The sequence below is a fragment of the Scyliorhinus torazame genome, chromosome 4 (genome assembly GCF_047496885.1).
Source record: "Scyliorhinus torazame isolate Kashiwa2021f chromosome 4, sScyTor2.1, whole genome shotgun sequence".
In the NCBI taxonomy this organism is placed as follows: Eukaryota; Metazoa; Chordata; class Chondrichthyes; order Carcharhiniformes; family Scyliorhinidae; genus Scyliorhinus; species Scyliorhinus torazame.
In genome coordinates, this window is record NC_092710.1 from 300,461,742 (window position 1) to 300,484,426 (window position 22,685).

A 22,685-nucleotide genomic window follows, 5' to 3' on the forward strand; every position below is an offset into this window, starting at 1 on the left:
GGGCACGGGGAGCAGGCTGGGGGAGGGCAGGGCGAGCAGGCTGGGGGTGGGCACGGCGAGCGGGCTGGGGGTGGGCACGGGGAGCAGGCTGGGGGTGGGCAGGCTGGGGATGGGCAGGGCGAGCAGGCTGGGGTGGGCACTGGGAGCAGGCTGGGGTTGGGCAGGCTGGGGTGGGCACGGGGAGCGGGCTGGGGGTGGGCAGGCTGAGGGTGGGCACGGGGAGCAGGCTGGGGGTGGGCACAGGGAGCAGGCTGGGGGTGGGCACGGGGAGCAGGCTGGGGGGGGCAGGCTGGGGGTGGGCACGGGGAGCGGGCTGTGGTAGGCTCGGGGAGCAGCTGGGGGTGGGCACGGGGAGCGGGCTGAGGGTGGGCAGGCTGGGGGTGGGCACAGGAAGGGGGCTGATGGTGGGCAAGGGGAGCGGGCTGGGGTGGGCACGGGGAGCGGGCTGAGGGTGGGCACGGGGAGCGGGCTGGGGGTGGGCACGGGGAGCGGGCTGGGGTGGGCTCGGGGAGCAGCTGGGGGTAGGCATGAGGAGCGGGCTGGGGTTGGGCACGGGGAGCGGGCTGGGGGTGGGCACGGGGAGTGGGCTGGGTGTGGGCACAGGGAGCGGGCTGAGGGTGGGCAAGGGGAGCGGGCTGGGGGTGGGCATGGGGAGCGGGCTGAGGGTGGGCAGGCTGGCGGTGGGCACGGGGAGCGGGCTGGGGGTGGGCACTGGGAGCAGGCTGGGGGTGGGCATGGGGAGCGGGCTGGGGGTGGGCATGGTGAGCAGGCTGGGGGTGGGCATGGGGAGCAAGCTGGGGGGGCACGGGGAGCAGGCTGGGGGAGGGCACGGGGAGCAAGCTGGGGGGGCACGGGGAGCAGGCTGGGGGTGGGCATGGGGAGTAAGCTGGGGGTGGGCACAGGGAGCAGGCTGGGGGTGGGCACGGGGAGCAAGCTGGGGTGGGCACGGGGAGCAGGATGGGGGTGGGCACGGGGAGCAGGCTGGGGGTGGTCACGGTGCGCAAGCTGGGGGGGGCACAGGGAGTAGGCTGGGGGTGGGCACGGGGAGCAAGCTGGGGGCGCACGGGGAGCAGGCTGGGGCTGGGCACGGGGAGCAGGCTGGGGATGGGCACGGGGAGCAGGCTGGGGGTGGGCACGGGGAGCAGGCTGGTGGTGGGCACGGGGAGCGGGCTGGGGGTGGGCACGGTGAGCAAGCTGGGGAATGGGCACGGGGAGCAGACTGGGGGTGGGCAGGGCGAGCGGGCTGTGGGTGGGCACGGGGAGCAGGCTGGGGGTGGCCACGGGGAGCAGGCTGGGGCTGAGCAGGCTGGGGGTGGGCACGGGGAGCAGGCTGGGGGTGGGCACGGGGAGCGGGCTGGGGGTGGGCACGGGGAGCGGGCTGGGGGTGGGCAGGCTGGGGGTGGGCACGGGGAGCGGGCTGGGGTTGGGCACGGGGAGCGGGCTGGAGATGGGCAGGGTGAGCAGGCTGGGAGTGGGCACGGGGAGCAGGCTGGGGGTGGGCACGGGGAGCGGGCTGGAGATGGGCACGGCGAGCGGGCTGGGGTGGGCATGTGGAGCGGGCTGGGGGTGGGCACGGGGAGCGGGCTGGGGTTGGGCACGGGGAGCGGGCTGGAGATGGGCAGGGGGAGCAGGCTGGGGGTGGGCACGGGGAGCGGACTGAGGGTGGGCAGGGCGAACAGGCTGGGGGTGGGCACGGGGAGCGGGCTGGGGTGGGCACGGGGAGCAGGCTGGGAGTGGGCACGGGGAGCAGGCTGGGGGTGGGCACGGAGAGCAGGCTGGGTGTGGGCACCGGGAGCGGACTGGGGGTGGGCACAGGGAGCAGGCTGGGGGTGGGCACGGGGAGCGGGCTGGGGGTGGGCAGGGCGAGCTGGCTGGGGGTGGGCACGGGGAGCATGCTGGGGGTGGGCACAGGGTGCGGCCTGGAGATGGGCAGGGTTAGCAGGCTGGGGGTGGGCACGTGGAGCGGGCAGGAGCTGCCCAAGAATAACTAAGCTCTAAATGACCCAGCAAGTTAGAGGGGCGACTAAAAGCCCGTGTGGCCTAAAAGAATACAGTAAAGTGGCAACACTTTAACAGTCTAATAATATGGGTCACCACTATGTCCTGAAGGGCATTTATGGAGGCCAATATACGCTGGCCTTGCCAATGCGAGCAAGGTCCCATACACAAAGGGCAGCACAGCGGCGCAGTGGTTAGCACTGATGCCTCACGCCACTGAGGACCTGGGTTTGAACCCGGCTCTGGGTCACTGTCCGTGTGGAGTTTGCACATTCTCCCCATGTCTGCGTGGGTCTCACCCCAACAACCCAAAGATGTGCAGGGTAAGTGAATTGGCCACACTAAATTGCCCCTTAATTGGGGGAAAAAAAGAATTGGATACTCTAAATTTAAAAAAATATATATCGGGGCTTCTCCTGCACCTACTCGTCGAAGTTCCATAGAAACCCAAGTGTGAATGGGGCTTCTGCTGAAGTTACAGCAGCGGAGCGGGACAGTTCCTGAGGAAATTCCTGACAATCGTGTTACATGGCATAACAGTCCTGCGCTTATAAAGTGGCATATCCTCTAACCAGCTGGCCATAGTTCCTCGATTGCCAGGATGAATGTCTGTTCTGTTTGCTGGATATATGTGCCCTATCTGAAATGAGTTTCAAATTCTCAGTCCTGCTTCATGCTTGATAGCCAACGCTATCTTACGAAAGTTAATTGCGAAACAGCTGCTTAGAAACGTCCAATTAATTTTGAAAATAAATCACCCATTAAGCTGAACCATTCCATAGCGACACAGCAACTATACTGGAAATTAATCTTCCAATTCTTTGCTCTGATTAAGGCAATTGGGAACAAGCTCAAGTTCAATCTTACCAGACCAAAATAAATTACCAGTATTTTTTTTAAATTTAGAGTACCCAATTATTTTTTTCCAATTAAGGGGCAGTTTGATTTGATTTGATTTATTGTCACATGTACCGAAGTACAGTGAAAAGTATTTTTCTGCGGCTGAGGGAACGTACACAGTACGTACATAGTAGACAAAAAGAATAATCAACAGAGAACATTGACAGGGAACAGATCAGTCCAAGGGGGAGTCGTTGAGGAGTCTAGTAGCTGTGGGGAAGAAGCTGTTCCTATGTCTGGATGTGCGGGTCTTCAGACTTCTGTACTTTCTGATTGATGGAAGGGTGGCCAATTTAGCACGGCCTTGTCTATATTTTTTACTGTTTTAATAAAAAGATATGGCCAATTCACCTACTCTGCACATCTTTGGGTTGTGGGGGCGAGACCCACACAAACATGGGGAGAATGTGCAAACTCCACACGGACAGTGGCCCAGAGCCGGGATCGAACCCGGGTCATCGGCGCCGTGAGGCATCAAAGAGAAGGTTTTTTTAAAATCGTTAATCAGATGTTTTCAAGGGGCTCTCTTGAAACACAGTTTGAAAGCAATTTGATGCTGCAGTGCAGAATCAGGCATCATTGAGCCTCATAGAATCGTGCCCCACCATCGAAGGCCATTCGGCACACTTGCCTGTGCCCTGCTCTTTAAAAGATCTATCCGCTCAGACCCACTATTCTGCCCTGTCCCCAGTGACCTGCAAATGTTTCCTTTTCACAAAACTATCTAATCCCCTTTTGAAAGTTACCAGTGAATTTGTTCCCGTTAGTCTTTCAAACACTGAATTCTAGATCATAATATCTCAATGCATTAAACAAATCTACTACTCATGTCCCCACTGGTTTCTTTCCCAATTGTCTTCAGGCACTGTCCTCTGGTTACTGGCCCACCTGTCAAATGATAGATATCATACTTCAAGGTGCCTTACCAGGCAGGGAAATAATTCCTGTTACTTGGTTGGGCTACACAATGGGTACACAGTGATTGACTGGTATGATGCCACGTATGTGGGCTGTACTTCTCAACAACTGGTGGATTGTATCAAACAGTACATCCCTTTGACTGTCTGCAACAGGGCAAGTACTGACTACCCAAACAGCTCCTGATTGCAGAACTGAAAATATAGGCCAAGATTTTCTGGGCCCCCACTGGGGGGCGGTTTCTGGAAGCAGAGGCGGCTTGTCATTAGCAAGAAAGTCCTCCTCATCTCTGTCTTAAATTAATGACCCCTTACTCTAAGATAATGCCCTCTTGTCCTAGACTCTCCCACAAGAGGAAACATCCTCTCAATATTGAAGTCAATGGTCGCTCACGTTTCTCGTCAGCCTTGCCGCCAAGGGTCTTCAGACTTCTGTACTTTCTGATTGATGGAAGGGTGGCTAACCAATACTAACAACCAATTTAAAGTCATCAGTAGGGCTCACAGAGTAGCTCACTTATGCACTCCAGAATCTACATATACATTCTTGTCAATAAGCAAAAGCTTAGGGACAGCCATTCCATGATTCACTCCCAATGGCAATGCCTTGACCAAACAGATTTGACTTTAAACAAAAGCATGGCAATTAACTGTTCCCTGGTGCTATCTCTGACAATGTCTCTACCAATCAGAGCCCACTTGCCAACCAATCAGCGCCCTTTTCTCACGAGTAGTAATCGTTGCTCATTTTGAAATTTGGAGTTCTCCGTGTCTGACCTGATGAGCTCAAGTCGAGAAGCTTCAACAGGAAGTTCCATATTTTTCAGCAGTGCTTTGATCATGTTTGATCTTTCTAGGAAATGCCTATCCGCGATTTTACAATTGGTATTGCGGAACAAAGAGATTCCAAAATAACCTGATGTGCCTGCATGATATTCGGTCCTGTTATTCTAAAATCAGGAGGGGCAGAAATCAGATAAACAATTGTTTATACATCACTGTCCACTGCACTTAGAAGGCAACTAAAGCTCCACACACTTTGTACACTCACTGAGAGTTGTTACAAAGCAGTGCTGTCCACCAGAAATCATTGTCAAGGTTTGGTTGAGGCAACAAAGTTTCAGTCACATGCACTAATTTCAGTAGAAAATATCTTACTTACTCTCACAATACAGGTAAGTGCAGGTCAACATTCCCTGAACAGGTATCTACCATAATGGCCAAGGAAGTAAAGCCCTCACAATAAATGTTATTAAACACTAATTTTTGTCTGGTAATCTTACCAACGAGTATTGAGAACACCTGCCCAACAATAGAGCCTGTTACACGTTTTTTATTTACTAATGAAGAGATTGAATTTGCCACATCTGGATTCCCAATCAACCACATGTTGCTAACAGGCTGCACAACACCGGTATCAAACATGTTGTGACAACAAAAGCCATTTATTGAGAAAACAGGATTTTGAGGACAGTGCAGAGCAGAGGGAAGTGCAGGAACAATGAATGATTGGTGGAGTTTATTGGACAGCAGTGTTATTTTGACAGCCACAGCTGCTGTGGAGACCATGGCCCATTCCCCTCATTGTGGCGGTGCTTGGGGCTCATCGCCATGGAGGGGCTACCACACATGCTGCCTTATTGACTCTCCCAACTTTCAAATGCCCAAAACTGATCAAGCCTTAATAATGAAACGCAATCTTCCCACCATGCCTGGAGCAACCAGCTTTCGTTTTTCCCTTGGAGTATCAGCGGAAAATTATATTTTCCCCCAAAAATAAAGTAAGAAGGTTTCTGCCATCAGTCTGCAATGCTGGTGATGGAAACCCTGCTCTCTAAAGTGTTCTGTTCAACTGAGGACTGGAGAAGGTTAATTCACATTGCTCCCCTGGTCAAGGGGAGGGACAGTTTAAGTGTACACAAGCATAATTCACACAGAACTTTGCTCACTGGTTTAAAACAAACAGTTATAAGCTTACATTTTTCAAACTTCAATATTAAAAGTCTGTGAAGTGAACTCTAATATAATGCCGCTTACACTGTAAAGGGCATGGACACACTGGCACCCATTTAACCCCTACCCAAACTCCCCCCCCCCCCCCCCCCCAATATCCCCTTCTTCAGCCAAAAATCACTTTTTAAAATACAGCAGCACACAGCCAGAGGAGTGTTCCACTGCTCCCAAACCTTAAAGTAGGGCAGGAGGAGGCCATTTGAGCCTCTGCGTTGATATACAAATGCCAAATCCATTTACCCGCTTTGATGATATTCCAAAGATGATAGTCCAAAGATGTGCCGGTTTGGTGGATTGGTCGTGCTAAATTGTCCCTTTGTGTCCAAAAAGGTTAGGTGGGGGTGACTGGGCTACCGGGATAGGGTGGAGGGGTGGGCTGGGTTAGCACACTGGGCTAAATCGCTAGCTTTTAAAGCAGACCAAGGCAGGCCAGCAGCATGGTTCAATTCCCGTACCAGTCTCCCTGAACAGGCGCCGGAATGTGGCAACTAGGGGCTTTTCACAGTAACTTCATTGAAGGCTACTGGTGACAATAAGCGATTTTCATTTTCATTTCAAGTAGGGTGCTCTTTCCAAGGGCCCGTGCAGACTCGATGGACCGAATGGCCTCCTTCTGCACTGCAGGAATTCTATGATTCCATAAATACCCTCACTTTATAACAAACACACTAAAAGTAAAGAGTTAATCCAGAGATAGCTGCCTGGGCCAGCAGCATCTAGCCTCTCATTCCAGGGCAGTACTTTTAAACTTTTTTAAACCAGAGTTTTAATCCAGTTTGTAAGAACTCCATCACGGGGGGCAGGTTCCTGGAAGAAGGTGTCTCCCCATCTCAAGGCTGCTTTAGGCTCCGTGCTTCGCTCTGGGAGTGTAACTCCTCACCCCTCTCCTCCCTCCCCACCTTCCTTACCCGGCAGCTGCAAGTTCTCACTCACCTTCCTCCTGCCCTGGAGGAGGGGGCTGCGACAGCAATCCCCGGGCAAGCTCCGGGCTGTCGGACTGTCCCGTTTCAAACTCCTGCTCGGTTGCCCGGCCGCCTGTTCCTCTTGCCCCGGGCTCCTGAGCCCCGAGCCGGGGGACCAGGAGCCGCGGAAGCCGGGCAGCACCGCCACTAGCAGCAGGAGGGCAGAGGAGAGGCAGAAGGGCAGCAACCAGCGGCAGCGAGGGGCAGCAGAGCCCGGGGGCATCAGCCTCCACCAGGACATGTCCTCAGGGGGAGGGAGAATGATCGGTTCCAGCTGACTTTCTGGACACAATGTTGGTCCAGCCGGGACTCTGGATTGCTGTGAGTGTGCACAGGCTGTCACATCAATGAATGAGAGCCAGGAAACAGCACTCACTAATAGCCCACCCTCTTCACCTATCCCCAGTCCCAGACACATCCCCAGCCCACCCCCAAACCAGCTCCCAGCCCGCCCCCTAGGCTTAGCTGTCAACCCCTGCCTGATATTGCACACACTCTCCCATCTCCCCACTCACTCTCACAGACTTAACCCCCTCCTGTGGAGAGCTCCCGACTCTCTCCCTGCACTCAGTCAGTTTCCCCACAGCAACAGACTCAAAGAACAAAGAACAAAGAAATGTACAGCACAGGAACAGGCCCTTCGGCCCTCCAAGCCCGTGCCGACCATACTGCCCGACTAAACTACAATCTTCTACACTTCCTGGGTCCGTATCCTTCTATTCCCATCCTATTCATATATTTGTCAAGATGCCCCTTAAATGTCCCTATCGTCCCTGCCTCCACTACCTCCTCCGGTAGTGAGTTCCAGGCACCCACTACCCTCTGCGTAAAAAACTTGCCTCGTACATCTACTCTAAACTTTGCCCCTCTCACCTTAAACCTATGCCCCCTAGTAATTGACCCCTCTACCCTGGGGAAAAGCCTCTGACTATCCACTCTGTCTATGCCCCTCATAATTTTGTATACCTCTATCAGGTCGCCCCTCAACCTCCTTCGTTCCAGTGAGAACAAACCGAGTTTATTCAATCGCTCCTCATAGCTTATGCCCTCCATACCAGGCAACATTCTGGTAAATCTCTTCTGCACCCTCTCTAAAGCCTCCACATCCTTCTGGTAGTGTGGCGACCAGAATTGAACACTATACTCCAAGTGTGGCCTAACTAAGGTTCTATACAGCTGCAACATGACTTGCCAATTCTTATACTCAATGCCCCGGCCAATGAAGGCAAGCATGCCGTATGCCTTCTTGACTACCTTCTCCACCTGTGTAGCCCCTTTCAGTGATCTGTGGACCTGTACTCCTAGATCTCTTTGACTTTCAATACTCTTGAGGGTTCTACCATTCACTGTATATTCCCTACCTGCATTAGCCCTTCCAAAATGCATTACCTCACATTTGTCCAGGTTAAACTCCATCTGCCATCTCTCCGCCCAAGTCTCCAGACAATCTAAATCCTGCTGTATCCTCAGACAGTCCTCATCGCTATCCGCAATTCCACCAACCTTTGTGTCGTCTGCAAACTTACTAATCAGACCAGTTACATTTTCCTCCAAATCATTTATATATACTACAAAGAGCAAAGGTCCCAGCACTGATCCCTGTGGAACACCACTGGTCACAGCCCTCCAATTAGAAAAGCATCCCTCCATTGCTACCCTCTGCCTTCTATGGCCTAGCCAGTTCTGTATCCACCTTGCCAGTTCACCCCTGATCCCGTGTGACTTCACCTTTTGTACTAGTCTACCATGAGGGACCTTGTCAAAGGCCTTACTGAAGTCCATATAGACAACATCTACTGCCCTACCTGCATCAATCATCTTAGTGACCTCCTCGAAAAACTCGATCAAGTTAGTGAGACACGACCTCCCCTTCACAAAACCGTGCTGCCTCTCACTAATACGTCCATTTGCTTCCAAATGGGAGTAGATCCTGTCTCGAAGAATTCTCTCCAGTAATTTCCCTACCACTGAAGTAAGGCTCACCGGCCTGTAGTTCCCGGGATTATCCCTGCCACCCTTCTTAAACAGAGGAACAACATTGGCTATTCTCCAGTCCTCCGGGACATCCCCTGAAGACAGCGAGGATCCAAAGATTTCTGTCAAGGCCTCAGCAATTTCCTCTCCAGCCTCCTTCAGTATTCTGGGGTAGATCCCATCCGGCCCTGGGGACTTATCTACCTTAATATTTTTTAAGACACCCAACACCTCGTCTTTTTGGATCACAATGTGACCCAGGCTATCTACACCCCCTTCTCCAGACTCAACATCTACCAATTCCTTCTCTTTGGTGAATACTGATGCAAAGTATTCATTTAGTACCTCGCCCATTTCCTCTGGCTCCACACATAGATTCCCTTGCCTATCCTTCAGTGGGCCAACCCTTTCCCTGGCTACCCTCTTGCTTTTTATGTAAGTGTAAAAAGCCTTGGGATTTTCCTTAACCCTATTTGCCAATGACTTTTCATGACCCCTTCTAGCCCTCCTGACTCCTTGCTTAAGTTCCTTCCTACTTTCCTTATATGCCACACAGGCTTCGTCTGTTCCCAGCCTTTTAGCCCTGACAAATGCCTCCTTTTTCTTTTTGACGAGGCCTACAATATCATTCGTCATCCAAGGTTCCCGAAAATTGCCGTATTTATCTTTCTTCCTCACAGGAACATGCCTGTCCTGTATTCCTTTCAACTGACACTTGAAAGCCTCCCACATGTCAGATGTTGATTTGCCCTCAAACATCCGCCCCCAATCTATGTTCTTCAGGTCCCGCCTAATATTGTTATAATTAGCCTTCCCCCAATTTAGCACATTCATCCTCGGACCACTCTTATCCTTGTCCACCAGTACTTTAAAACTTACTGAATTGTGGTCACTGTTACCGAAATGCTCCCCTACTGAAACATCTACCACCTGGCCGGGCTCATTCCCCAATACCAGGTCCAGTACCGCCCCTTCCCTAGTTGGACTGTTTACATATTGTTTTAAGAAGCCCTCCTGGATGCTCCTTACAAACTCTGCCCCGTCTAAGCCCCTGGCACTAAGTGAGTCCCAGTCAATATTGGGGAAGTTGAAGTCTCCCATCACCACAACCCTGTTGTTTTTACTCTTTTCCAAAATCTGTCTACCTATCTGCTCCTCTATCTCCCGCTGGCTGTTGGGAGGCCTGTAGTATACCCCCAACATTGTGACTGCACCCTTCTTATTCCTGATCTCTACCCATATAGCCTCACTGCCCTCTGAGGTGTCCTCTCGCTGTATAGCTGTGATACTCTCCTGAACAAGTAGCGCAACTCCGCCTCCCCTTTTACATCCCCCTCTATCCCGCCTGAAACATCTAAATCCTGGAACGTTTAGCTGCCAATCCTGCCCTTCCCTCAACCAGGTCTCTGTAATGGCAACAACATCATAGTTCCAAGTACTAATCCAAGCTCTAAGTTCATCTGCCTTACCCGTAATGCTCCTTGCATTAAAACATATGCACTTCAGGCCACCAGACCCGCTGTGTTCAGCAACTTCTCCCCGTCTGCTCTGCCTCAGAGCCACACTGTCCATATTCCCTAGTTCTCCCTCAACGCTCTCACCTTCTGACCTATTGCTCCCGTGCCCACCCCCCTGCCATACTAGTTTAAACCCTCCCGTGTGACACTAGCAAATCTCGCGGCCAGGATATTTATGCCTCTCCGGTTTAGATGCAACCCGTCCATCTTATACAGGTCACACCTGCCCCGGAAGAGCTCCCAGTGGTCCAGATAACCGAAACCCTCCCTCCTACACCAGCTGTTTAGCCACGTGTTTGTCTGCTCTATCTTCCTATTTCTAGCCTCACTGGCACGTGGCACAGGGAGTAATCCCGAGATTACAACCCTCGAGGTCCTGTCTTTTAACTTTCTGCCTAGCTCCCTGAACTCCTGCTGCAGGACCTCATGCCTCTTCCTGCCTATGTCGTTAGTACCAATATGTACAACGACCTCTACCTGTTTGCCCTCCCCCTTCAGGATTCCCTCTACCCGTTCGGAGACATCCTGGACCCTGGCACCAGGGAGGCAACATACCATCCTGGAGTCTCTTTCACGTCCACAGAAGCGCCTATCTGTTCCCCTGACTATAGAGTCCCCTATAACTATTACTCTTCTGCGCTTTGACCCTCCCTTCTGAACATCAGAGCCAGCCGTGGTGCCACTGCTCTGGCTGCTGCTGCATGGGAGCCCTGCCCATCCCCCTTCCCAGGGACAGGTTGGCCCTATTCCCACTGGATTTGGAATAATGAGAGGTGATTAATTTGTGCATTTAATTTGTGGAATTCTCTTCCCCACAGAGCTGTGGAGGTTAGGTCATTGAATATGTTCAAGGCAGAGTTTGATAGAGTTTTGATGGACAAGGGTGTTAAGGATTTTTTTGGGAGGGAGACTGGATTTGGAATTAAGAACAACCATGATCTTATTATAATAATAAGCTTTATTGTCACAAATAGGCTTACTTTAACACTGCAATGAAGTTACTGTGAAAAGCCCCTAGTCGCCACATTCTGGCGCCTGTTCGGGTACACAGAGGGAGAATTCAGAATGTCCAATTCACCTAATAGCACGTCTTTCAGGACTTGTGGGAGGAACCCGGAGCACCCGGAGGAAACCCACGGGGAGAACGTGCAGACTCCGCACAGACAGTGACCCAAGCCGGGAATCGAACCTGGGACCCTGGCGCTGTGAAGCAACAGTGCTAACCACAGTGGGGGAATGGGCTGAAGGGCTGAATGGCCTCCTCCTGCTCCGATGTATTGTGTTCTTTTGGAGTTAAGGTAGCATTGGTGTGGATGAGTGGGGGGGGGGGAGCGAGGAGGGGGTGTTGAGGTGGGGAAGTTGTAGAGGTTCATACCTCAATGATACACAATCAGACAACAGAGAAAACTCCATTGACAAAAACTGCAAGACTCCTCCCTTCCCCCCTCCCCCCATATACATAGGGATTGGGACTTCTGTTAAGAAGTGGGGAAAATTAATATTAAAAAAATGAAACAGGGAGTTGATTAGAGTCAGATGTTTGGAGAAATGATGAAATGGGAATTCACCTATCAGTGGAAAACAAGTATTTTACACGTGTGATTCGAGAAAACAATGGGCTCTGGAGGCGGTAACTTCAAAGTGGAGAGATAAGGGACATGTACCTGCCAAAAGCCAACTCCACAGGATGGATAACATCAAAGGGAAATAAATAGCATCACTGTAGAACACGAAGGGGAGAGGGAGAGACAGCTAACATCAGGACGACAGTGGCTGCAGGTATAGAACCATAGAATTCCTACAATGCACAAAGAGGCCATTCAGCCCATTGCGTCTGCGCGACCCTCTGAGAGAGCATCCTACCAATCCCCCACCCTATCCCCATAACCCCGAATGCATTCCAAAAGCCAAAGCCTTCACCGAACCTGAAGACTATTTCCCAGACGAGGCCACCTTAGCCTGGCTGTGGTAATTATTTGCTGGATTTAGCTCATGAAATGAAAATGAAATGAAAATCGCTTTTTGTCACAAGTAGGCTTCAAATGAAGTTACTGTGAAAAGCCCCTAGTCGCCACATTCCGGCGCCTGTTCGGGGAGGCTGTTACGGGAATTGAACCCGTAGAGTTACTTAATAATCTCTGGTGTTTGGGGAAAGGGGTGTCTCAGAGTTCAGGGGCGAAATTCTCCGACCCCCCGCCGGGTCGGAGAATTGCCGGAGGCTGGCGTGAATCCCGCCCCCGCCGGTTGCCGAAGTCTCCGGCACCGGATATTCGGCGGAGGCGGGAATCACGCCGCGCCGGTTGGCGGGCCCCCCCGTTGGCGGGCCCCCCCGTTCGATTCTCCGGCCCGGATGGGCCGAAGTCCCGCCGCAAAAATGCCTGTCCCGCCGGGGTAAATTAAATCACCTACCTTACCGGCGGGACAAGGCAGCACGGGCAGGCTCCGGGGTCCTGGGGGGGGGGGGGGGGGCGCGGGGCGATCTGGCCCCGAGGGGTGCCCCCACGGTGGCCTGGCCCCGCCAGCTGGCGAGGCGGAAATTCGTCCGCCGCCGGCCTAGCCCCTCAATGTTGGGGCTCGGCCCCCAAAGATGCGGAGCATTCCGCACCTTTGGGGCGGCGCGATGCCCGTCTGATTTGCGCCGTTTTGGGCGCTAGTCGGCGGACATTGCGGCATTTCCGGAGAATTTTGCTCCAGGTAACATAGGGCATTTGGGGCCAAGAGATGGTAGCATGTAAAATTATGTATGTATAGTCATCAATATAATTAAGCGCCATGGCATGTTATCGTCCTTGTGTGTGTTTTTGTCTTTCTTTTAAGTTAATAAATATTCTTTATTAATTGTTAACCCGACAGCACTGACCCTCACTGGATTGTACACCATTCCTCACATTCTACCAGAAACATACATCACTCTGAACTGGTCTTCTAGGTTATCCTTCTGGGTTGGGGATAGCGCGGGTTCAATTCACGTACCGGCCTCCCCGAATATGGCGACTAGGGGCTTTTCACAGTAACTTCATTGATGCCTACTTGTGACAATAAGCGATTACTATTATTATTATTAATATCAGCATGGTTCATAACACTCCATACACTGACAGAGCGTGACTCCATACACCCAGGGAGCATGACCCATACATGTAAAACCAAGTGCCACACTTGGGCACTGGTTTATGTCAGAGGGTAATATCAATGAAAATATACTCATGTGTGTCAAAATTATATAGTAAATGTGGTGGGACTATTTCTCCTGGCCATGACTTCACACAAACAGATACCTTTAAAATGTATTGTTTTATTATTTTGCAAAAAATGCCTGCCAGTGCAGTTCAGCAAGTAATACCTACTCCTCAGAGTCAGAAGGTGCAGGGTGGTACCCCTCTGGGATTTGAACCCACAACGCGAGCGTCCCTGTAGCACAGCACAGCCCCTTTTGGGATCAACCAGCATGCCACACCTTGCGAGATCTAACATGATCTCGCAAGACATCACGATGTGAATCCCACTCATAGTGGCCAGGATCACTTCCATGCAAATCTGCATATTATAGCGAAACAGTTAGTCTCACTCTAATACACATTCCTGAGATCGAACCCCCTTTGCAGACTTAGGCGAGCACCATTCAGAGCTGCTTCCTACAAATGGAGACCAGACAGAAAGGCATTTGTGGGGGTCTACCAAGGGATCAGAGACCACAGGTGCTTGTCCTCTGGGCACCATGGCATTCTGGCACTGCCAATATGCCCAGGTGCTGCTGCCAGCTGGCAGGGGCACTGCCAGGGTGCCTCGCTGGCATTTTACACATGACGGGCATCGGGCCTGGGTGTCTTGGCTGGGGTGAGGGCCCCTTTATCAGTGAGGGGGGTTGAGTGGGGGGGGGGGGGGGGGGGGGTCAAGAGAACGGGACACAAGTGCCAGCTAATTGCACTTCGGGACTCTCTTCCCATTGGGGTAGATTGTGCCCTTATTCACTTTTTAGGGCCCAGGGGAGCTACCCCCGGTCAATCCCACACTTAGAATTATTTTAATCACTGGGGAGCTGAATGCACTGGTCAGACCGGCTCCTCAGAGATCGGGCCACCATTTTGAAAAGGTGTCCCGAAATCTAAGCGGGTGTGTGGGTCCCCCACACTCCCCACCCATGGTCAATGGTACCCCTACACGCTTTGGCATTCCCCCCCCCCCCCCCAAGTGATGACACCCCACTATGGGGTCGCCGAGGGCCCCCCTTCTAGGATCCCCACCCTTCACCGCCCCCCCACAACCTTCCAGAGGCCTCTTCATACCCGGCCTGCTCCCTCCTTCCCTTCATACTCCCTCCAAATTCCTTTCATGGGCATGGATTCCCCCCCCCCCTCAATTGAAGCCCCAGCACAGTTCCCTGTGGTACACCACTAGTCGCCGCCTACCAGTTACAGTAATTACCCATTATCCCCACTCCCTGTCGCCTGCCACTCAACCAATTTCCTAACCATGTTAATAATTTACCCTCAACTCCGTGGGCTTCCACCTTAGTTAACAATCTCTAGGACTCTAATGCCTTCTGGAAGTCCATTTAAATAACATCCATAAATATTCCCCTAACCGCTATCTTAGTTCAAAAAATTCAATAAGATCTGTCTGGCATGACCTTCCCTTCATGAATCCATGCTGGCTCTCCCTGATCGGCCAAAACGTTTTGAGGTGTTCAGTTATCTCATCCCTGATTATAAACTCCAGCAATTTCCCCACCACAGGTGTTGGGCTAACTGGTCTGTAATTCTCTAGTGTCCCCTTTCACCCTTCTTAAAAAGTGGAGTGACTTGTGCAATTTTCCAATCTAGAGGGATAACTCCTGAATCTAGAGAACTCTGAAGGGTTATAGTTAGGGCATGTACAAGGTGCTCCTCTACTTCCTTTAACACCCTCAGGTCCTGGGGATCTGTCACTCATTAGTTCCATTAATTTCCTAGTTACTCAAATCAATTTGTGGTTTCATGGTTAGGCCTCGTCTGGAGCTTAACTTCCGTCATTGTCCTTTTTAGTGGAAGTGGTTAATTGTTAATGTCCTCGCCATGTACTCCTGCTTGGCCCATTTTTCCATTCTGAAGGGACAGGAAAGAAACCTTGAACATCCCTCGAGATGCCATTGTCTTTTTCAGGCCTCAGTGGACCCCATGGGCTGGATTCTCCGATTTTGCGGCTATGTCCGGAGGAAGCGTCTGGTCTTACGACCAAAACGTGGGCACTGCCCCCGCACCGATGCTCCGTCGGGTGGGGGGGCTAGCAGTCGCACCACATCAAACCCCAGCTTTACCTGCAGAACGGCTGGATCCGTGGCCGCGCACGGCAGCGGCCTGCGGTGGCTGCCCCGTACAACATGGCACCGGCCGCGTGCGGACCCGGCCTGCCAGATAGTGCCCCCCCCGTCACCCCCCTCGCCACCCCCGGATCAACCCCCACGAGTTCCCCCAGCCTCCGCCGAAGCCCCTGCCAGTGGAACGGCTTCCCCCACGACTGTGGCAGCGCTGGACACAGTCCGAAGCCGCCACGCCGGCTTCACGAAGGTTGAGAGGGTTCGCGACCGGCGCCGTCGGGAAGCTGGCCCATCGGGGGCGGAGCATCGGGGGAGGGTCTCGGGTGACATCCTGAGGCCGTCCCAACGGCGTGCGGTGTGCTAAGTACGCCATTTTTGAGGGGGCGGAGCATCCGGCAAACAGCGGTGCTCCCGATTTTGGCACAAAATCGGATTCTCCGGCCGATTGCCGAATGCGATTTCGGCGTCAGCAATCGGAGAATCCCGCCCCGTGTCTCCAAGATGCAAATTTTGTGTCAATGTCTTCATTTCAGGGAAAGGTCCTCTTAGAAAAATGGTGCAAAATGTGAAAACCAGCCAGAAATATCAAAATAATATTTAATATAGGCACATCATTGAAACACCCCACAGACACTGGGTCCACTTGTGTCACCTCATTCTCCAGCACCAGGACCAGCAATACCTCCTCTCTACATGGACCGAGAACGTACTTGTGGTGAATGTATTCACTTAAGTATAAACTGTCTGTATAGTGCTGTGACCTATAACCTGGAAATGATAATACGGTCTACTTCCAGGTACTGTAGTGGAACCTCGGTGGTTCCGCCTCTGGCTCCGCCCTCACCGGGGGATATATAGACCAGCCACCTGTGGGTGGCACTCATTTGTACAACAGATACTGGCAGGCGAGTTCCTGGATAATAAAACCTAGTATTCACTCGTTCTCACGGTCTCACAGTGAATTGACGGTATCACAATTTATTATCCAGCAACAGCACCATGGAAGCCGCTCTAAAGCCAGATAAGCTCGAACTCGACGAGCGAGCGACAGAGGCCATTGAGATCTTCGAACACTGGCTTCGCTGTTTCGAGGCCTACCTCGACTCCTCCACAACGCCTCCCTCTGAAACCCTCAAGCTGCGACTCCTCCACGCTCGGGTGAGCCATCGAATCTCCGTGATGATAGAGAAAGCTGCCACGTAAGAGGTGGCGGTCGCGACCCTCAAGGCGCATTTCGTGAAGCCCGTAAACGAGGTGTTCGCCCGACACCTCCTCACTACTCGCCGTGAATGGGCAACTGAATCGCTGGACGAGCACCTGGAAAACCTGACCCTACTCGCAAGGAACTGCAGCTATCGGGATATGACGGCGGAGGAGCACATGAACCTACAGATCCGGGACACCTATGTGGCTGGGGTCCGATCGAACTACATCAGGCAGCGCCTGCTGGAAAACCGGACCACTGACCTGCGGGACACGGTAAAACTAGCCACCTCGTTAGAGGTGGCCTACCAGAGCCTCAGTGCGTTCCCCGCGGACCCGGCGAACCCCTCGTGGACACCATTGTCGCGGCCCCCATCGGACCCGACTACCTCACAGGCCTGTGCCGCGCGGCTGCCCGCCCAGACCAGGGAACCGCAGTGCTACTTCTATGGCCAGGGTCAACACCCCCAGCAGCGTTGCCCAGCCCGCACAGCGACATGCAGCGACTGTGGCAGATAGGGACACTTCGCCAGAGTCTGTCTGGGCCGACCTAAAGCCCAGAAGTCGAAAACTCACCAGGCCCAACCCATGGACTCACAGGCCCGCAGACCTCGCAATGTGGCTGCGTGCCAGCTGGGAACGCCCCCTTCAGACGCGTCATCAGCCTCGTGCGACTCGTGGGGGCCGCCACCTTGGCCGCCGGCTCCGGCACCGGCCGACATGTGTGACTGTTGGGGGCGGCCACCTTGGTCGCCATCTTCAACCCAGCCCGACACGTGCGACTCATGGGGGCCGCCATTTTGTGATACCGCCGACCACACAGGCTACCCGCAGCTTGACGCAGTCACCCTCGACCAGTCGCAGCCAAAGCACCTGAAAAATTCCATAATGGTCGTCCGGGTCAACGGGCACGAGGCCCCCTGGGCGCGATTCTCCACTCCCGCGCCGGTTGGGAGAATCGCCTGGGCCGCCAAAATTTCCCGGGACGCCGGTCCGACGCCCTCCCGCGATTCTCCCAAGCGGAGGGAACGGCCCCATCGAGTTCCGCGGGCCGCAGGCCGGAGAATCGCCGGAGACACCCAAAATGGCGATTCTCCGGCACCCCCGCTATTCTCAGGCCCGGATGGGCCGAGCGGCCAGGCCAAAACGGCGGGTTCCCCACGGGGGCTGCCTGCAGTGGGGGGGGGATCCTGCACCGGGGGGTACCTCAAATGTGGCATGGCCCGCGATCGGTGCCCACCGATCGTCGGGCCGTTATCTCTGACGGAGGACCTCCTTCCTTCCGCGGCCCCGCAAGATCCGTCTTCTTGCGGGGCGGACTCGGAGAGGATGGCAACCACGCATGCGCGGGTGACGTCCGTTATGCGGCGCCGGCCGCGTCATCTATGCGGCGCCGCCTTTATGCGGGCGACAAGGCCTGGCACGGGTAGATGACGCGACCCCAATCCTAGCCCATTGTCAGGGCCTGAATCGGTCGGGATCGGGGCCGTTTCGCGCCGTCGTGAACCTCGACGGCGTTCACGACGGCGCGGCCACTTCGGCGCGGGATTGGAGAATCCCGACCCCTGTCTTTTCGACTCCGGGTGCACGGAGAGCTTTGTTCACCCTGACACGGTAAGGCGCTGCTCTCTTCACATCTACCCCGCCTCACAAACAATCTCCCTTGTCTCCGGATCCCATTCGGTTCAGATCCGGGGGGTACTGATCGCTAACCTCGCGATGCAGGGCGCCAAGTACGCTAGTTTTAAGCTGTACGTCCTCCCTCACCTCTGCGCCCCCCTACTGCTTGGATTAGACTTCCAATGCAGTCACCGAGCCTGACCCTACAGTTCGGCGGACCCTTACTCCCCCTCGTGGTATTCAGCCTCGCGACCCTCAAGGTCCCCCCCTTCCCTCTTTGCGAACCTCACTCCCGGCTGTAAGCCCGTCGCCACCAGGAGCAGGCGGCACAGTTCCCAAGACATGATTTTTATCAAGTCGGAGGTCCAGCGACTGTTGAGGGAGGGGATCATCGAGCCCAGCAACAGCCCCTGGAGAGCTCAAGTGGTGGTCATCCGGACCGGGGAAAAGAATCGGATGGTTGTAGACTACAGCCAGACCATTAACCGGTTTACGCAACTGGATGCGTATCCCCTACCCCGCACAGCAGAGATGGTCAACCAGATCGCACAGTACCGGGTGTTCTCAACAGTCGATCTGAAGTCGGCCTACCACCAGCTCCCGATCCGCCCGGGAGAGTGCCACTACACTGCCTTTGAGGCAGCCGGCCGACTCTTCCACTTCCTCAGGGTCCCATACGGCATCACCAACGGGGTCTCGGTGTTTCAGAGAACGATGGACCGAATGGTGGACCAGTACGGTTTGCGGACTACATACCCGTACTTGGACAATGTTACCATCTGCGGCCACGATCAGCAGGACCATGATGCCAATGTTCAGGGGTTCCTCCAGACCTCAACCTCACATACAACAAGGAGAAGTGCATTTTCCGCACTACCCGACTAGCCATCCTTGGTTACGTCGTGGAGAACGGAGTCCTGGGCCCAACCCCGACTGCATGCGCCCTCTCACGGAACTTCCCCCTCCCCACAGCTTCAAGACCCTCAAACGATGCCTGGGGCTGTTCTCCTACTATGCCCAGTGGGTCCCCAACTATGCGGACAAAGCCCACCCACTTATTAAAGCCACCACATTTCCCCTGACGGCTGAGGCCCGCTCGGCCTTCAGCCGCATCAAGGCCGACATCTCTAAGGCCACAATGTACGTGGTGGACGAGTCCGTTCCCTTCCAGGTAGAGAGCGATGCGTCAGAAGTCGCCCTGGCCGCCACACTCAACCAGGCAGGCAGACCAGTAGTCTTCTTCTCTGGAACCCTCCATGCTTCCGAAATCCGACACCCCTCTGTCGAGAAGGAAGCACAAGCCATTGTGGAAGCCGTGCGGCACTGGAGGCATAACTAGCCGGTAGAAGGTTCACCCTCATCACCGACCAGCGGTCGGTTGCCTTTATGTTTGACACCGCACAACGGGGCAAGATTAAGAATGACAAAATCTTGAGGTGGAGGATCGAACTCGCCACCGACAATTACAATATTAAGTATCGTCCTGGGAAGCTCAATGAGCCCCCAGATGCCCTGTCCCGCGGCACATGCGCCAGCGCGCAAGATAGCCAACTTCAGGCTATCCACGATGACCTCTGTCACCCGGGGGTCACCCGGCTTACCCAATTTATTAAGGCCCGCAACCTGCCCTACCCCACTGAGGAGTTCAAGACCATGACCAGGGACTGCCAAGTCTGCGCGGAGTGCAAACCACTTCTACAGGCCAGACAAGGCCCACCTGGTAAAGGCCCCCCGGCCCTTTGGGCTCCTCAGTATTGACTTCAAAGAGCCCCTCCCCTCCACCAACCGTAATATATACTTCCTATCCGTCGTTGATGAGTACTCCCGCTTCCCCTTCGCTGTCCCCTGCCCCAACATGACCTCGGCCATGGTTATAAAGGCACTGCACAGCATCTTCACACTGTTTGGTTTCCCTGCGTACGTCCACAGCGACCGGGGCACATCGTTCATGAGTGATGAGCTGCGTCAGTACCTGCTCAGTAAGGGCATCGCCTCGAGCAGGACTATGAGCTATAACCCGCAGGGAAACGGGCAGGTGGAGAGGGAGAACGCGACGGTCTGGAAGTCTCCCGATCCCCCGCTGGCAGGAGGTCCGCCCCGACGCCCGCCACTCCATTAGATCACTCCTCTGCACAGCCACGAACGAGACCACTCACGGCCGTTTGTTTGTCTTCCCCAGGAAGTCCATCTCCGGGGTCTCGCTTCCATCCTGGCTGACAACTCAGGGACCTGTCCTTCTCCGGAAGCATGCGAAGAACTATAAGACTGACCCCCTGGACGAGAGGGTCCAGCTGCTGTACGCCAACCCCCAGTATGCCCACGTCGCGCACCAGGACGGATGGCAAGATAAGGTCTCCCTACGGGACCTGGCGCCAGCTGGTTCCCCTACCAACACGCCCCCCCCTCCCCGCTGCCTACCGCCACCCCCAGCGCCCCTTATGCCCCCTGGGTCTCCTGTTTTGCCCCGCACCTGCACTGCCGCCGCTCACCACCCCCCTGCCAACCCCACCCCCCAATCGTCTCCGACACGCCGGACTGAAGCTCAAGCTCCAGACAACACGCCTCTGGAGTCAACACCTGCAACAACCGTGCACGCCACATCACCAGAGCTGAGGAGGTCTAAAAGAACGATCCGGCCTCCAGACAGACTAAACATTTGATGACCCCACGTCACCCCCGCTGGACTTGATTTTCTTAACAGGGGGTGAATGTGGTGAATGTATTCACCTAAGTATGAACTGTCTGTATAGTGCTGTGACCTATGACCTGGAGATGATAATACGGTCTACTTCCAGGTACTGTACTGGACCCCGGTGAGCTCCACCTCTGGCCCCGCCCTCACTGGGGGATATATGGACCAGCCACTCATTTGTACAGCAGAAACTGGCAGGCGAGTTCCTGGATAATAAAGCCTAGTATTCACTATTTCTCATGGTCTCACGGTGAATTGACAGTATCACAGTACTGATCAAGGAAGTTTACCCGACCAAATTCCTGAAATTCATCTCCTGCATACTCTTCATTCTGACTCTATTCCAGTCGTTATTTGGCTAATTAAAGTCCCCATAGTTCGCCACCGCATTGTTCTTGCACATCTATGATTTCCCTGCAGTCTTGCTTTTTCATTCTCACCATTAGTACATCCAGAGATGGCCCCTGTGACTTCTTTCGCTTCTCAACTCCGGCCAAATGGAATCTGTCCTTTGCTCTTTCAAAAACCTTCTCTCTTCCCAATGCTACCCTTCCCAACACTACTCTTCCCCAATTAGTACTGCCAACCAAACTCCCTTTTTCCCTTCTCTATTTCCTGAACATTTATATCCTTGAATCTGAAGGGCCTATTCCCCACCGTTCTTAAGCCATGTTCCCATTATTGCCAATACATCATATTCTCGCAAAACTATCATGCTCACCAACAGTATTCATCACAACCTGTGCATTTCCAACCATGCATTGTAAACTTGTCTTTGTATTCTTTGTAATTCTTCTTAGTCATTCCTATCTGATTTGGTGCTACTCCCTCCTTGAGTACTGTCCAACATTCTAACTTCACGCACCTTATTCCCCTTTTCTAATGTGATGTGCTAGTGCCCAACCCCTTGACAATCTCGCTTAAATCCTCCCCAACCATTCGAACCTCCCCACAAAGACATTGGCCCCAGTTCTGACAAGGGGTCATCCGTCCCTTTTGAACAGGTGCCTTTTGCCCCAGAACTGGTCCCAATGTCCCCGAAACATGAAGCTCTCCTTTCCAAGACCTTTCCTCAAGCCACACATTGATCCTCCGAATCCTCTTACTTCTACTCTTGTTACCAAGAGATTGCAACCCTCAAGGTCCTAGTACTTAGCGTTCTCCCTAACTCCTGAAGATGTAGCCATAGGATATCAATAGGACGGTTAAGAGTGAGCCACATTACTGCGGACACAGACTAGGTAAGGATGGCAGCTTTTCTTCCCAAAAGAGCATTAGCAAAGCAGATGTTTATTTGTTTTTTTACAACAATCAATGATAATTGTCATGGTTACTATCACTTGCTTATATGTGAAATTTGTAATTTAAGTTAAATTTCACAACTACCTTGGTGGGATTTGAAGTTATGTCCCCAGGGAATTGTCCTGGGCTTCTGGATTACCAGCATGGTGAAATGCCTCTGCACCGCCATCAATCGCCCGAAGCACCGTAGCATACAAGGCCCACTGCTGGAAAATGGGATTAGAGTAGATAGGTGCTTGATGACCAGTGTGGACACAATGGACCTCTTTCCATGCTGTAAAAAGTCTCTAA

The 22,685-nt window shown here is 53.6% G+C and overlaps 1 protein-coding gene across 1 annotated transcript in view; it reads right to left on the bottom strand.

The window, feature by feature from the left end:
* mettl24 (methyltransferase like 24) overlaps positions 1 to 7,122 on the bottom strand; it is a 374,921-nt gene extending 367,799 nt beyond the window's left edge. Inside the window, exon 1 of the mRNA XM_072500008.1 lies at positions 6,762 to 7,122. Within this exon, the coding sequence (XP_072356109.1) occupies positions 6,762 to 7,031 (270 nt within the window). The 5' untranslated portion in view covers positions 7,032 to 7,122. The remainder of the gene's footprint in view (positions 1 to 6,761) is intronic.
* Between the last annotated feature and the right edge of the window lie 15,563 nt (positions 7,123 to 22,685).